Here is a 12,388-nt window from a genome sequence, read left to right as displayed (position 1 = left end):
AGAGAGAGAGAGAGAGAGAGAGAGAGAAAGAGAGAGAGAGAGAGAGAGAGAGAGAGAGACGCTTATTTACAGAGGAGCATGTCACTGTTTCTCATTTTAAGTAAAAAATCACAACGGATCATTGCACACATGTAATCAGCTGACCTTATCTGCCGCCAAAGAAACAGCTGAACCGGGATAGGCAAAGGGTACTCCTGCAGCCCTCCATCTAAGGATCGCCGCTTATCCATCACCGCTCCGGATATCACTAAAACTTTGGGAAGATCGCGTGTGACGCGAGAGATCATTCGATCAGACTTAATTAACCAAACACACAACTAATTATTCCGAATCGGTAGTGCTGCCATCGCTGCCACGTGCCTCACCTCGCAAAACAGACCCTTCCGCCTTTAACTACTATATGCCTACGTCGTGCACACACCCTCGGCGGAGTCCACAGCACTCCATCAGCCAGTGGATCAATTCCCGTTCGGGGAACATCGAAGGCGTACGCACGCGAGGATCGAATACCAGGATGAAAAGGAGCACGTCTTCCCGCACGCAAGATTCACACACCTTCCGAGCGTTACGAGTAAGATGCATCCCTCGCCACGGAGAGGCGAACCATTGCGCGGATATACGTTATCCGGTCCGACTCTGGTCTCGCGTCGCGTGTTGGACGCAGCCGCCGGAAAACGCCGACGCCGGGCACGACGTTGTCGAGGAGCAGCGCCGCGCGCGAAAAGAGAGGTATCACGTGCCACTCGGCCTAGTAACACACTTCCGTCATTCCCTGCAGGTGCCCCTGCCGCGCGACGTCAAGGTGTATGCAGCCCGGCGTCGGGATAGCGTGTAACTGAAGAGACGCGTTCTACGCGCCCTCGTCCTCGCGGGAACACGGTGGACGAGACGTGGTGGATGCGCGTGCGACTCACGGAAAATCCAATGCGCCGTCGTTCCATCGATCTGGAATCTGCTGCTGGACCACCCCTACGCGACGGGGAGCGGGGAACGGGGAACGGGAGGGTGAAGAGGAGAAGACCGACACCCACTCCTCGCGACGCGCCGCGCCGCGCCGCCCCGCGCCGTGTCCCCTATACCAACCCATTTACCCACCTAACCCACCTAGCCGTTTACTTGCCCGATATGACGATGGGCGAGGCCATCTTCCGCGAGGAGCAATGACTGGCGAAGAACGCGCAATTTACTTTCCCGTTTCGAGTCAGGGTGTGTGCCGTTTGATAGTGATGAATAGTCGATATCGCCGTCGATAATTCACCGTTTTACTGCGCGAAACGATAAAGCGGCTTTTTAACAAGGCACTAGGATTAGACTGTGACCATTTGGGAACATGAATGGCACGATAATAAAGTCCAATAATGATGTATTATTAAATGATACAAAAAGATGTGTGTCACGAGGATGACGAAATAGAATAGAGAAAGAGGGATGAAGAGACATAAATAAATTGATACTGAGAGACGATACATACCCTTAAATAAGGCCAGGACGCAATTAGCTAGCCCGCTTCGAAATCGTCGTCCCTCGCCCGCCATCGTTCCGACTCGCAATATCTTCGTCGGCATCCTTATGTGTGTCAAGACGCTCTTCGGCGGGCCGCAGTCTTTTGTTAAGAAAACCCTCGACGTCCTTCAACGTCATATCCAACTCGAACACGATCTCCCACGTTCGTGCCATTACTCCGCTCGTCTCCGGAGACTCTTCACGATCTACCGGACTGATCTCTATACAAACTTCCGTGTTCCCGTCGACGGACGCTCTATTCGCTTCCTCGTCGATTGTTCGACATATGTCGCGCCACAACTCTCTTTGACGCGGGTGAAGAGTTTCGACCAGTTCCCGAAAACCGTCCCAATCCATGTTCGAGCTATTCTCGAGAATTCGCCAATAAATTCGCCTAACATCCGCGATGTTTTCTTCGTCATTGTCGCTGAGATGATTTCTCGACGATACGTTCTTGTAAATAATTTGTCGCGCTATTTTTCTCGCCGAATCGTTCGCGAGTCCTCCCATTTTTCCGGGCTTGTCAGAGAAAGCGCGGACAGTCGTATTTTTGCGAAAAATCTTGACAGAATCCTCGGACCTGTCCGAATTCCGACCGGACGTTTTTTCGAAATTATCTCTATCCCCGAGCGAACAATTCTTACTTTTCGTTGGCGCGGACAATTCGCTCGGAGCACAATCGTCCGCGCAAATATTTGTTATCTCGTTGTCAGTCGTGAAATAATTATCAGGAACAAGCGCGACGGTCGCTGAAAGCGCCGAACCCCGCGGCAACTCGCCGCCGTCGGACGTTGAACGTTTTTTTTCTAGACAAATTGTTAAATCCTTCGGGGAATTTAACAGTAAGTCCTCGATCAAACGACAAATCCTTCTTCGTGTTTCTGACGATAAACGAGCGAGAACATTCGACTCGCTTGGCCGGCGCGTCGACTTTTTCGCGCCATCAGAAATTCTCTCTTTCGCAATTTCATCTCTGACGTGTCGCGCGATATCCAGAGAAGGTTTTGACGAAACTAGTCTACGACCACGGGGAATATCTACGTCACTTATCTCATCTTTTCTATCTGGGGATCCCATCCATTCGTGTATCAAATTCTCAGCGGATGACGAGCTGAAGGTTGTAGTGCCGCTCTCCTTTCTTTGTTCCAATAAAGTGCAATCTTCGAGAGAGTCCTTCTCCGCACAATCGGACCGTGTCTTCTTTGTCCTCTCTGTCGCGTCGGAACGTCGCAAAGTGCTCGCAGCAACCTTAGCGATCTTTCTGTTGCTATCCAGCCTCGATATTAACAAACAGCGATATTTGTTCGCTACTTCGGATAGACGTCGCGATTCGTCGTCGAACAACCAGAATCCCGAGTCGCGTTGCGGACGATCGTCTCGGCTGGTGTACAGAACGGAACTCTGTTCCCTCGTCGCGTTCTGCGCCAATCTAGTGCAACGTCTTTCTCGCAATTTCGACAGGAATCCATCATCTTCCTTCTTGTCCGGCGACGTGAGTCGACCGCGCGTCAAATATTTCACGGTATCGGCCATCGAATAAATATCGTCGCGCATTCTGTTGAGCGCTGGTCGTCGAATACTTCGCGCACCCCGAGAGCCACGCCAATCTCCCACGAGCGAAGCATCGATTTGTGATTTAAGCTCATATGAAATCTTTCTCACGACTTCTTCCCGACCAATATCGGGACGGGCTTTCATCGCGACGCGGAACTTATATTCGTCCGGACGATTATTTCGCGCGGTACACTCGTCGTCGTATTTTCTCTCTTCGTCTTTTTCCGCTTTATTATTCTCAAACAATCGCTTAATAATATTATTAAAATAGGATTTGGTTCCAATTGTATCGCCGGCATTGGGTTTCGCATCGGAAATATTACCGACGCCGTTCCGGCTCTCGATACAGCTGCTCGTTACGAAAGTACGTTCTTTAATTGGCGATGATTCAGTTCCACTCGACTCGTCTTTATTCTCAGTTCTACAATTCGCTTTCGAGCGGTCGGCAAATATTCGTGATTGCACGTCATTCTTCAAATCCGAAAAGTGATTTGTCGGAATTTCTGATTCCTCCTCGTTATTTCGCTCATTGTTACGCCCGCTATCGCTCACGGTTGTCACGACTTCGGCCCTTGTTCCATTCCCTTTAATTTCTTCGTGCGATTTTAGGGAACAACTTATTACCCCGCAACGCTCGCATTTGTACAACGAGGAATCCTTCAACAGAAGATCCTCGGGCTTCTTATCGCGAACTCGCGCGAACAGACATCGCAGAGTTCGCGAGATCTCATTGCAGCAGCTATTAGTCACGGACGAAACCTCGGGATTTGAGTTCGCCATAAAATCGAGAATTTTGCAAACCGCTCCAAGCTCGACGAGAGGTAGCACGACGACGTTCGACGAGTAATTTGTGTCCGCGCGCATTCGAGAACGTTCAATTCCTTCACTTTTCTCCCCGTCCGCTCGATCGTCCCGTTCTCTCCCGCTTAAAACAGGGATTGAGTTGCGGTTATCCGAATTGAAAGAACGTGTTCTGAAACAGTCTGAATTCACAGAGCGATTCAATTTGTGATAGGCGGACGATAATGATGCAATTTCCGCGTTTTCGTCGTCCCTGTACGTGCTTCGGTTTTCTCTTTCATTTTCATCGGACGCAATGTACAAATTTCGCTTGCTTCCCCGCTCGCTTTTGACGCTAAAAGTTCTCGCGGAAAGTGTCGTTGTGCCATTTGAGGATGACGCCTTGGACGACGGGCCTATTGTTACCTTCCATAAATCATCGTCGATCCATGTTTGACGATACGCAACATTTGTTCGAGAGACTCCTCGTGATAATGGCATGGTCTTTTATCTACATACATGTATTGATCTCTTATAAATGATCGAATTCATCATTCGCACGTTCTTTCGGATACTACAATTTTGATAAATTGCTATTAGACACATCATTAATCGGGTAATTTACTTGACAAGCGAATAAATAAATTTTATTACCGCGGTTATAATTTTTTCACTTTTACTCGTCACCGAAATGTAGCTCTTGTGAGAAATAATATATTTTTTTTTATTGACAAATGTGTGTTTTTTTGTTGTTGCAATCAACTACTGCACTTACAAAATGTTATCTTCATCGAAGTTGTATTTAATTGCGTGGAACGTTGTGAGGTTATAAATGCAGCGTGGTCAACATTAACGTGAAATTTGCCGTTGAAATAAGATCGAAATAAACTACATTGAAAATTGAAAACTTGAATCAGGTGTTTCTTTCACTCATCCGATTCTATCTTTCACTTTTCCTTTTTCTAAAATAATTCCAAAAAATATAAACGGAATTTTTAAATTGTATGGAAAAAGTTAGTAGCAAATTCCAAAAATTATGTGCGAATCTGCTTGTTTTATCAATGACAATTTTTTTAAAAACAATTATTAAAAACAACTATTAAAAAAACAAACTATTTGATTGCAGTCGTCATTACAATCGGACATAGACACGGAGTCTTGTCATATTATAGAATCTTATCATATTCATAAAGATAGTCGTTATACACGTAGAAAGGCGTCGCCTTCTACGTGACGAACAAAGTACGATCTCGATGGGATCTAAAAATGGCTACGTAATGCAAACACACATAATCGCACATAATCGATATCTCCCTTTCGCGGAACTGCTAGAGAAAAAAAAAAGTGACTGTCTGGCGTCCTGTCAAAGACGGCGCGTGAAAGAGGGGCTTCTTTTGTGAGAATGCCTCAGATCATGGCAGAGGCATTCGCGAGAGGGTTGCTAGACAAGATAATGATACAAGTTCTGGATGTTATAGACCGCGATGCACAGGAAGGTAAGGTGTGAGCGTTTGGACGTTTCGCAAATGCAACGACGACTTTGAATAGCGAACGGCGAATAGCAAACGTGTTGTTGCACACGTCGTCGTTGTTTTACAACGACGACAACGGATTGTTTCTCTACTGTGATAAGTTGCCCGTCGCTTAGATAACTACGCACACGTGACGAACTCGCTATGTGCAAACTGCTGTGAAATAAATATTTAAATGCGACGAATTGTGTTATTATAGAGGAATCGTGGGAACCGCGTGTTGACGAAGAAACAAGCAATGTCCAATCGGAGTTTGTAAACGGCACATTGCAAGCGCGCACACAGAGAAATTATAGCAAGGCCGAAGAAATGGAATTGATCGCGAAGATAGTTCGCGACTTGCGCGATATGCAGATCGGAGATTCGCGTTACGTACTGCCGCCTTCATTGTTAGGGTTGGAGAAACAGGTAATTAAATGCAGCTGTACCTACAAGAGAGATAACCAACTCCCCGCGACATTGTTATTCCATCATGTAATCGCAACGAACAGTTATATGATCACATTTAAAGTTCAAATCTCTCAGAAAAATAAAATTAACACAGAACTTTTATAATATGAGAGTTAAAAATAATCCGCTACAAAATAAAATCATTTCCAGCTTAATAAGATTTTAAAAACTTTTTAATTAACATATTTGTCGTATATTTTTTTGTCAAGCAAGATAACTTGAATAGCATAGTAAAACTGTTTGTAAACAATATTTATTTACTTGGTATTTAATTTTTTTTTCTTAACGTTATATAATATTTTGCAAAAACAAAAACAAAACACAGTCGACGTTGTTCCTTGAGTACATTTGTTTGATCAAAAAAAGGCAGTTCTAGACAAATCAGATTGTTACATTTGCAAGACGCTCACGTGCACAAGGCGTCTTGCGTGTGCTCTCGCGGTTTGTTTTATAGTGCCGTTTTTGTGCATTAATTCCGCACATACACTTCTGCTCCTTCGCGTGTTTCGCGCAAAGAAGATTTACTCACGAAACACGCACCTGTCCACGCTCGAACAGGTGAAGTACGCCACGTGCAACATCGAAAGTGTGACACTCACGAACCCGACAGTCGACGTTGTCGAAACTCAGCCTGCAATTCAAGGTCAAGGCGACACGCAGCAGCAGATTGTGCACACGTCATCGGCGAAGCCAAAAACAGACCAGAAAGAAAAACAAGATGATGCACCTGTCGAAGCGACCAGTGTGTCCGCCGGTCTGCTGCATCAGCTGATCGAGGAGCTGGAGGACAATGCGGTCCCAGTCCGCGCCAAGGACTCTTCCCCGAACACAACCAGTAAGGAACACGTCGCTATTTGGGAGGAAAAAGAGGAGGAACTTATCAAGACTATTGAGGACAACGCAAACGAGATCAGTACAAAGACTTTTCGAGAGAGCGGATCGATCGGCCACTTTCGCGCTACCGAGCTGAAGCACGATGACGAACTGAGATCTCGTTCGACTCAGCATCTGCGAACTACCTCGAAAGAAACTGGTCTCGAGGAAATCCAGTTGAAGAAACACGAGTTGAGTTCGTTGTCGTTGTTAAAGACGCTCGACGCCACGATGACTGTGGAGCAGATTCTACCTGCCAGTGACACGGAGAAGCGAAAACTCGACGAAGCGACGACGACAAAGAAGAAAAAGGGATTTGGCAGCAGACTAAGGAGATTTTTCCGCGCCGCTTTCGGCCGTCGGAAGAACTGAATGCAAACTTTCAGAAAGAAATGTTACCTCGCGATCTACGTCAAGCACGACGACGACCTCGAGAGGTCCTTGTCTTTGTCTTCGCGGAGTAGCTTTTTTAGCAGAGCGTTTTTTTTTCGAGAGGGAACTGTGTCGCTTGTTTGCGAATTCAGCCGAGTAAAAATAGACGGTCTTGCGGTCTCCGTAACTTTAGCATCTCGCTCGTACGAGCCGAGCGCGAAAATCAGACCCTCTGTACATTCTTAAGTGATGATCGCAAAGTGTTGTATACAAATTCGTAAAATTCTGTAAAATATACCATCTGATGATCTCACGTTGCGCGTTCACGTTCTTGCGCTAGCTCTTGCGCTTGGTTTAGTTAAAGAAAGTTTAATAGCCGTAGGAGGAAACTCTCAGTCGAAGCAACGATCGAACGTTACATTTTTGCGTAACACAACGGGAGTTGCGGATCTGGCAACTCTGACATAAGAATGGTCGTGGTCGACACCGAAATTCCATTTATCGTAGCAAGACGAGGCACTGAGGTCTGACCCTCGCTTCTCGTACTGTTTTTGGACCGCAGCGTTGCCATGCTCCGAGACTCCTCTCCGAGAAAACTTGGACCTCGGCATGACTCTAGTGCATCCTGATCGCTGCGCCATCTGTAGAAATAAAATGAGTAAATTTGGTAAGACCCGGTACCACTCCTGGTTCAAGCTTCGTTCGGTCAACATCCACTCGTACCAGACGATCAACAATGGTGAGTTTTCGATCGCTCGCGGTTCTTTCCTTTTTTTTGAGGTCACCTCTTTGTTTAAAATTTACATATTTTGTGTTTCCGATTGATTCGACTTGGATTTTTAAAATTGATGATCCTTCAGCGCTCACTGCTTGATATTGTTAGCTCTTCTCAATAAATTTAATAAGTTCTTTAGTAGATTTTTTTTTTTACAAAGTGGCAGTGGCAACGAGAAGTTATCAGAAGTGCAATGTTTTAATCCAATAAAAAAATCTTGTGCTTTTTCAGGCGGACCTCAGCGGCAAGGATGTCGAAAGTGAGTAAAGTAATGTAGTAGTTCGCTCATTCTTCGGCGCGTTCAGCGACACTGCGCGAAAATAATATCAAAGGATGAATCTCTCAATTTACATCTTGGTGTAAATCGACGATCTAAGTGATTTCTAACACGTAACTTCTCTCGTGCGTGATGTGCACTTAGCAGAAAGTGGGGAAAAAAGTTGGAACGGAGAAATGTAAAACTTTTACATCTTATCGGCGCCAAAATTTCGTTGAATTGAATTTGTATCACGATATTTGTCAAAATTAACTTAAAAATTTGTTACAACGTGTCAATTCTCACAAAGATAGAACATTTTATCAAGTTTTCACACAGCGGAAACTTTTTTCGTCCGAAAGACCATTTCGTCCGTATTCGAAAAATTGATATTTACTTTTCTTATTTACTTTTCTCTCATAAACTAGCAGTCGACTAATTACACGCGAATTTTTATTTAACTTTTTAATTTTTGCGTATTGCATGTCTCGTTTTTTGACGTTACATAATAGCTCATCGGGCATGAGGATGTTCCCGCGGCGCGTCAAAAATAGGTTGGTAGGCTGTTCTTATATGGTTCGGGCGGGGGTAATCTGACCCACTACTTCCACCAGTGGGTTCTTCAATCAGAGCGGATTGGTGGGGAGGGGGAGGAGGGTTGTCGTCTCTTGAAATAGAACAATATTTTTAAACTAGGTACGCACGGCGCGCGCGGCGCTCCGTGTCTACGACTGGTATTAACCCAGATTTCGTACCTCGCGTATTTTAAGAGTGGACCAAATACCCATGGCTGATCATGGAGAAGTACACAACGCCAAACAAAGATCTCTTCTTTATCGCGGACCGATCGCGTTATCGATAACGTCTGGCGATCAACAGACACGAGGTCACGCGCGAGAAATATCCGTGCGCTTACAAAATTACACGTGTTGAACAAAATGTTTTTTTTTTCTGTGAAAAAGAGGCAGAATTCGCCTTTTCCATTTTCGACGAAGACGGATCCAACACCATCGACGCGGTCAATCTTGGCAACATCCTTCGCGCGTTGAACTTGAACCCCACGAACGCGACTATCGAGAAGATGGGTGGTACGAAGAAGAAGGGCGAGAAGAAACTGAAACTAGACGAGTTCCTGCCCATCTTCAGTCAGTGCAAAAAAGACAAGGAACAGGGTTGTTACGAGGACTTCCTGGAGTGTTTGAAATTGTACGACAAACAGGAAGACGGAACCATGCTCGCCGCGGAATTGTCCCACACACTTCTGACGCTTGGTAAGGATAACTTTCAGCAATTGTTTGAACATAAAAAAAAAAAAAGTGATACAATCGATTTGAGCATAAGTTAAAATATATTTTTTGTTTATACTGCAACTTTGCGGAATAAAATGTGTCTTTTGTTAAAAAAAAAAAAAAAACAGAAGCATTTGAGTTCAGTTTTACATGCTTTATAAATAAGAATTATTAATTTATAAGTTTAATAAGTATTAAGAAATTGATTTTACCGTTTGACTTTGCAAACGATCCAATAAGATCTAAATAATTGTGTCAGGTGAACGTCTCACTGACGCGGAAGTCGACACAGTATTAAAGGACTGCATGGATCCAGAGGACGACGACGGTTTCATCCCCTATGCCCGTAAGTATAAGTATCCCTATTTGAAGTCTCGGGAATCGTAAATGAGCCCAAATAGACGAAGAGTGTTCAATACGCGCCTGCATTTGTGAGTCATGTTGATATACATATGGTTGATATACGTATATATAGATGTTGATACATATATAGAGCACAGTAGTTAGAAAAAATTCCTTTCAAATTCCCGTATCTCGCCCGTAAATAGGTACCTTGTACGTTCGATTTGTTAGAATTAATACAAAACTTTAGAAACTCTTCCTCGTATATAAATTTTACGTACAGTTGAAAGAACCCGTAATTCGCTCCCTGAGTAAGTTCCGGCAATGTGAAGAGATACCTATAGAGCTCCCATTTCCCATTTGTTTGAAACGTCCACGTCAATTTTGTGTTTCGCAGCCTTCTTGAAGAAGATGATGGTGCCGTTGTAAGCGGTCAAGGTGTTACGGAAAACAATTTTCATCCATCGTGAGTACATCCTGATGGTAGCGTCACGCTTCTGTCCGTCCTTTCTTCGCTTCTTGTTCGTCTTACTGTACTGTCCATCCAATCTGTCTATGTTTGTTTTCCTTCTCTTTCTCTTTCTGTCGCTAATATTGTGTTGTTCGCTGTCTTTTGCGCCGAGCGTGTTCCAGAATTTATAGGACGCAACGTTGCAGCTCAACAGGGATGCTGAAATCGATAACCCGCTTCTCGCGCACAGAAACGCGTGGCGAAGGTTCGCTCGCGCTCTCGAGGTCAATGACTTCGACAAGATTATCATTAAAGTAATTTACAATACAACATTTAATGAAACAATACAACAGTTAATGAAAATCGTGCACAGAATGCAGAACAAAAAATTTCCACACTGACACGTTTACCGATTCACCGGTGGCACTTGAAAAACACACAAGATATACCGAATAGACACTGAAACATTTTACATTTATTCAAACTCTCATCACATTTACTTACAAATTATAAATATTGATGTTTTTTTTTTTTTTTTAGCGAAATGTCATTCGCATAAACAATGGTTATATTTTTAATTTCTTTCACTTTACTCAGCTTTTTGAGTTCTTACCGCTTATGATGTGATGATCGAAAACTTTTCACAAATTGTACATAAGTTTTTTTCTTTCATTTTTGATTTCTAATTATTGTTTTTTGCAAATGATTAATGCTTATTCTACGTTCACCGCGTTCTATCGCTTCGTGTTCGTCGTTTCGCTACTGAAAGCGAATCGGCATCGGCAGTGCAAAACTGAACACAATCGCGGTACTGCCGATATCTTGAACAATACAACTAAATCGTTTATTTCTTCAATTTCACGCAGACTAATTTCCGATCTCTGCCTGTGAATGTATGTTCGTCGTCTCTGTGGAATAAATATGCTTAATTACTTGTGTCGGTACATTCGCATGAAAGATACTGGGTGATACTCGGATTTTTGTTCGCAGCATTTCTTCGTCGACTGTGTGAAAGAGCAGCGGCGGGACAAGATGAGTAAAACGATCGTCGTCGATGTCCACGCCACGCTTCGCATCGCAACGAGGAATCACACATTCGCCATTTTCGCATCATCACATTCGTCACAGTTCTCATTCTACCCTTTTCCCGCTCGCATCATGTCGCCCGCGATCATGCGAGGAGATCCACTTGACCAAATTTGCACGTAAAAACAAAAACCGCATCGTCGAGAAAAGCATTTGATCGAAAGGGAAGAAACAACAGAGAAGAAAAGCCCACGAACGTCATTTGAGTACAAAAAAAAAAAAAAAAGAAACAAACAAACAAACCAAAACATTTTTCATCTCGTGCGCATATACGGCATCGTTATTTTATTCGATTTCATACATTGTTGCGTTATACGCCGTGTTTTCATGTTACATATTTACGGAAAGAAATGTGTGCGTACACTCTTTTGATGTAGCAGCATTGTACAAAGTCGAATAAAACAGTCGGTGTTAAATATATTTACTTCTTACTGTTACTGATAATAAATCGTTCCTCTCAGATTACCGGAGAGGATTAAAACAACTTTCGTAAGTGTTTGCATTTTTATTTCAATAATTTCCTTCCAATTTTCATGCAATATTAAAACGCAATTTATATTTGTTTCTTTATTTATTACAAGTGTGCGAGAGAATTGCGATGACACAGCATCCTTGCTACTAGTGCGATGTGATATTAATCAGAATTAGATTGATATGCTTCGTAGCGGCGCGCACTATCGCCGGTCCAATTATTTTTGTCCGACTGACATTTTCTTGCTCTACTTAAGCAGTCGCGTGAGAGAAACACGAAGAATGTTTGTCACTGCCGAAATCTATTTTAAAAGCCACGCCACCAGTTGGGAGCGTAGTTGACAACACACATTTCTGTTTATTGCACAAGACGTGTGATAATAAATATCAGCTTCCTAAAATCAGTCTGGATTTTTTACTTTATGTAATACCGCGCTGAAAAAAGAAGATGTAAACGTGAGTCTTCGTTATGTCTTTACGTGCTCGATTCTCCGATTGTACTTGGCGAGACGATTCACAAATCGATTAGCAAACTCGGAACAATGCATCGGCCGCAACTTCTCTCTCGAGAGAGAAGTCGCTGATTCAGCCTGTCGCGGCGCACATCTTCCCTCAGCATCTCTCTTTCCGAGAGAGCGGGAGAGTAGCTCGATC

The 12,388-nt window shown here is 43.9% G+C and overlaps 3 protein-coding genes across 12 annotated transcripts in view; 2 read left to right on the top strand and 1 right to left on the bottom strand.

Annotated features, from left to right (window-relative positions):
- LOC109863820 (protein unc-80 homolog) overlaps window positions 1-6,627 on the bottom strand; it is a 29,832-nt gene extending 23,205 nt beyond the window's left edge. For 7 of the 10 annotated variants that reach the window (XM_020444401.1, XM_020444404.1, XM_020444407.1 and 4 more), the window contains exons 1-2: window positions 366-669; window positions 145-253 (exon numbers count right to left, since the gene is read on the bottom strand). In XM_020444401.1, coding sequence (XP_020299990.1) covers window positions 145-230 — 86 coding nt within the window. In that variant the 5' untranslated portion in view covers window positions 231-253; window positions 366-669. Of the gene's footprint in view, window positions 1-144; window positions 254-365; window positions 670-1,471; window positions 2,193-6,546 lie in introns of those variants that run through there. The other 3 variants (XM_020444403.1, XM_020444402.1, XM_020444408.1) reach the window with 3 other exon arrangements.
- Window positions 5,182-7,377, top strand: LOC109863824. The gene is made up of 3 exons (XM_020444416.1): window positions 5,182-5,333; window positions 5,569-5,777; window positions 6,378-7,377. The coding sequence occupies exons 1-3, from the start codon at window positions 5,240-5,242 to the stop codon at window positions 7,062-7,064; spliced, it is 990 nt and encodes a 329-aa protein (XP_020300005.1). The 5' UTR covers window positions 5,182-5,239; the 3' UTR covers window positions 7,065-7,377.
- Window positions 7,378-7,726: 349 nt separating this feature from the next.
- Window positions 7,727-11,489, top strand: LOC109863825 (myosin light chain alkali). Its single transcript, XM_020444417.1, has 6 exons — window positions 7,727-7,803; window positions 8,071-8,098; window positions 9,058-9,366; window positions 9,644-9,730; window positions 10,124-10,192; window positions 11,168-11,489. Exons 1-5 carry the CDS (start codon window positions 7,801-7,803, stop codon window positions 10,153-10,155), a joined length of 459 nt encoding a protein of 152 aa, XP_020300006.1. The 5' UTR covers window positions 7,727-7,800; the 3' UTR covers window positions 10,156-10,192; window positions 11,168-11,489.
- Window positions 11,490-12,388: the final 899 nt, after the last annotated feature.

This window comes from Pseudomyrmex gracilis, unplaced genomic scaffold (genome assembly GCF_002006095.1).
Source record: "Pseudomyrmex gracilis isolate BER0280 unplaced genomic scaffold, ASM200609v1 scaffold_13, whole genome shotgun sequence".
Classification (NCBI taxonomy): domain Eukaryota; kingdom Metazoa; phylum Arthropoda; class Insecta; order Hymenoptera; family Formicidae; genus Pseudomyrmex; species Pseudomyrmex gracilis.
Note: the sequence above shows the minus strand (reverse complement) of the source record. Positions and strands in the feature narration are given on the sequence as shown.

Bases quoted from the DNA above. Each gene is read 5' to 3' on its own strand.
- LOC109863824 (XM_020444416.1), top strand. From the start codon at position 5,240: ATGCCTCAGATCATGGCAGAGGCATTCGCGAGAGGGTTGCTAGACAAG. The intron at 5,334-5,568 runs GTAAGGTGTGAG...GTGTTATTATAG, and splicing joins AGACCGCGATGCACAGGAAG to AGGAATCGTGGGAACCGCGT. The intron at 5,778-6,377 runs GTAATTAAATGC...ACGCTCGAACAG, and splicing joins TGTTAGGGTTGGAGAAACAG to GTGAAGTACGCCACGTGCAA.
- LOC109863825 (XM_020444417.1), top strand. The intron at 9,367-9,643 runs GTAAGGATAACT...TAATTGTGTCAG, and splicing joins CCACACACTTCTGACGCTTG to GTGAACGTCTCACTGACGCG. The intron at 9,731-10,123 runs GTAAGTATAAGT...TGTGTTTCGCAG, and splicing joins CGGTTTCATCCCCTATGCCC to CCTTCTTGAAGAAGATGATG.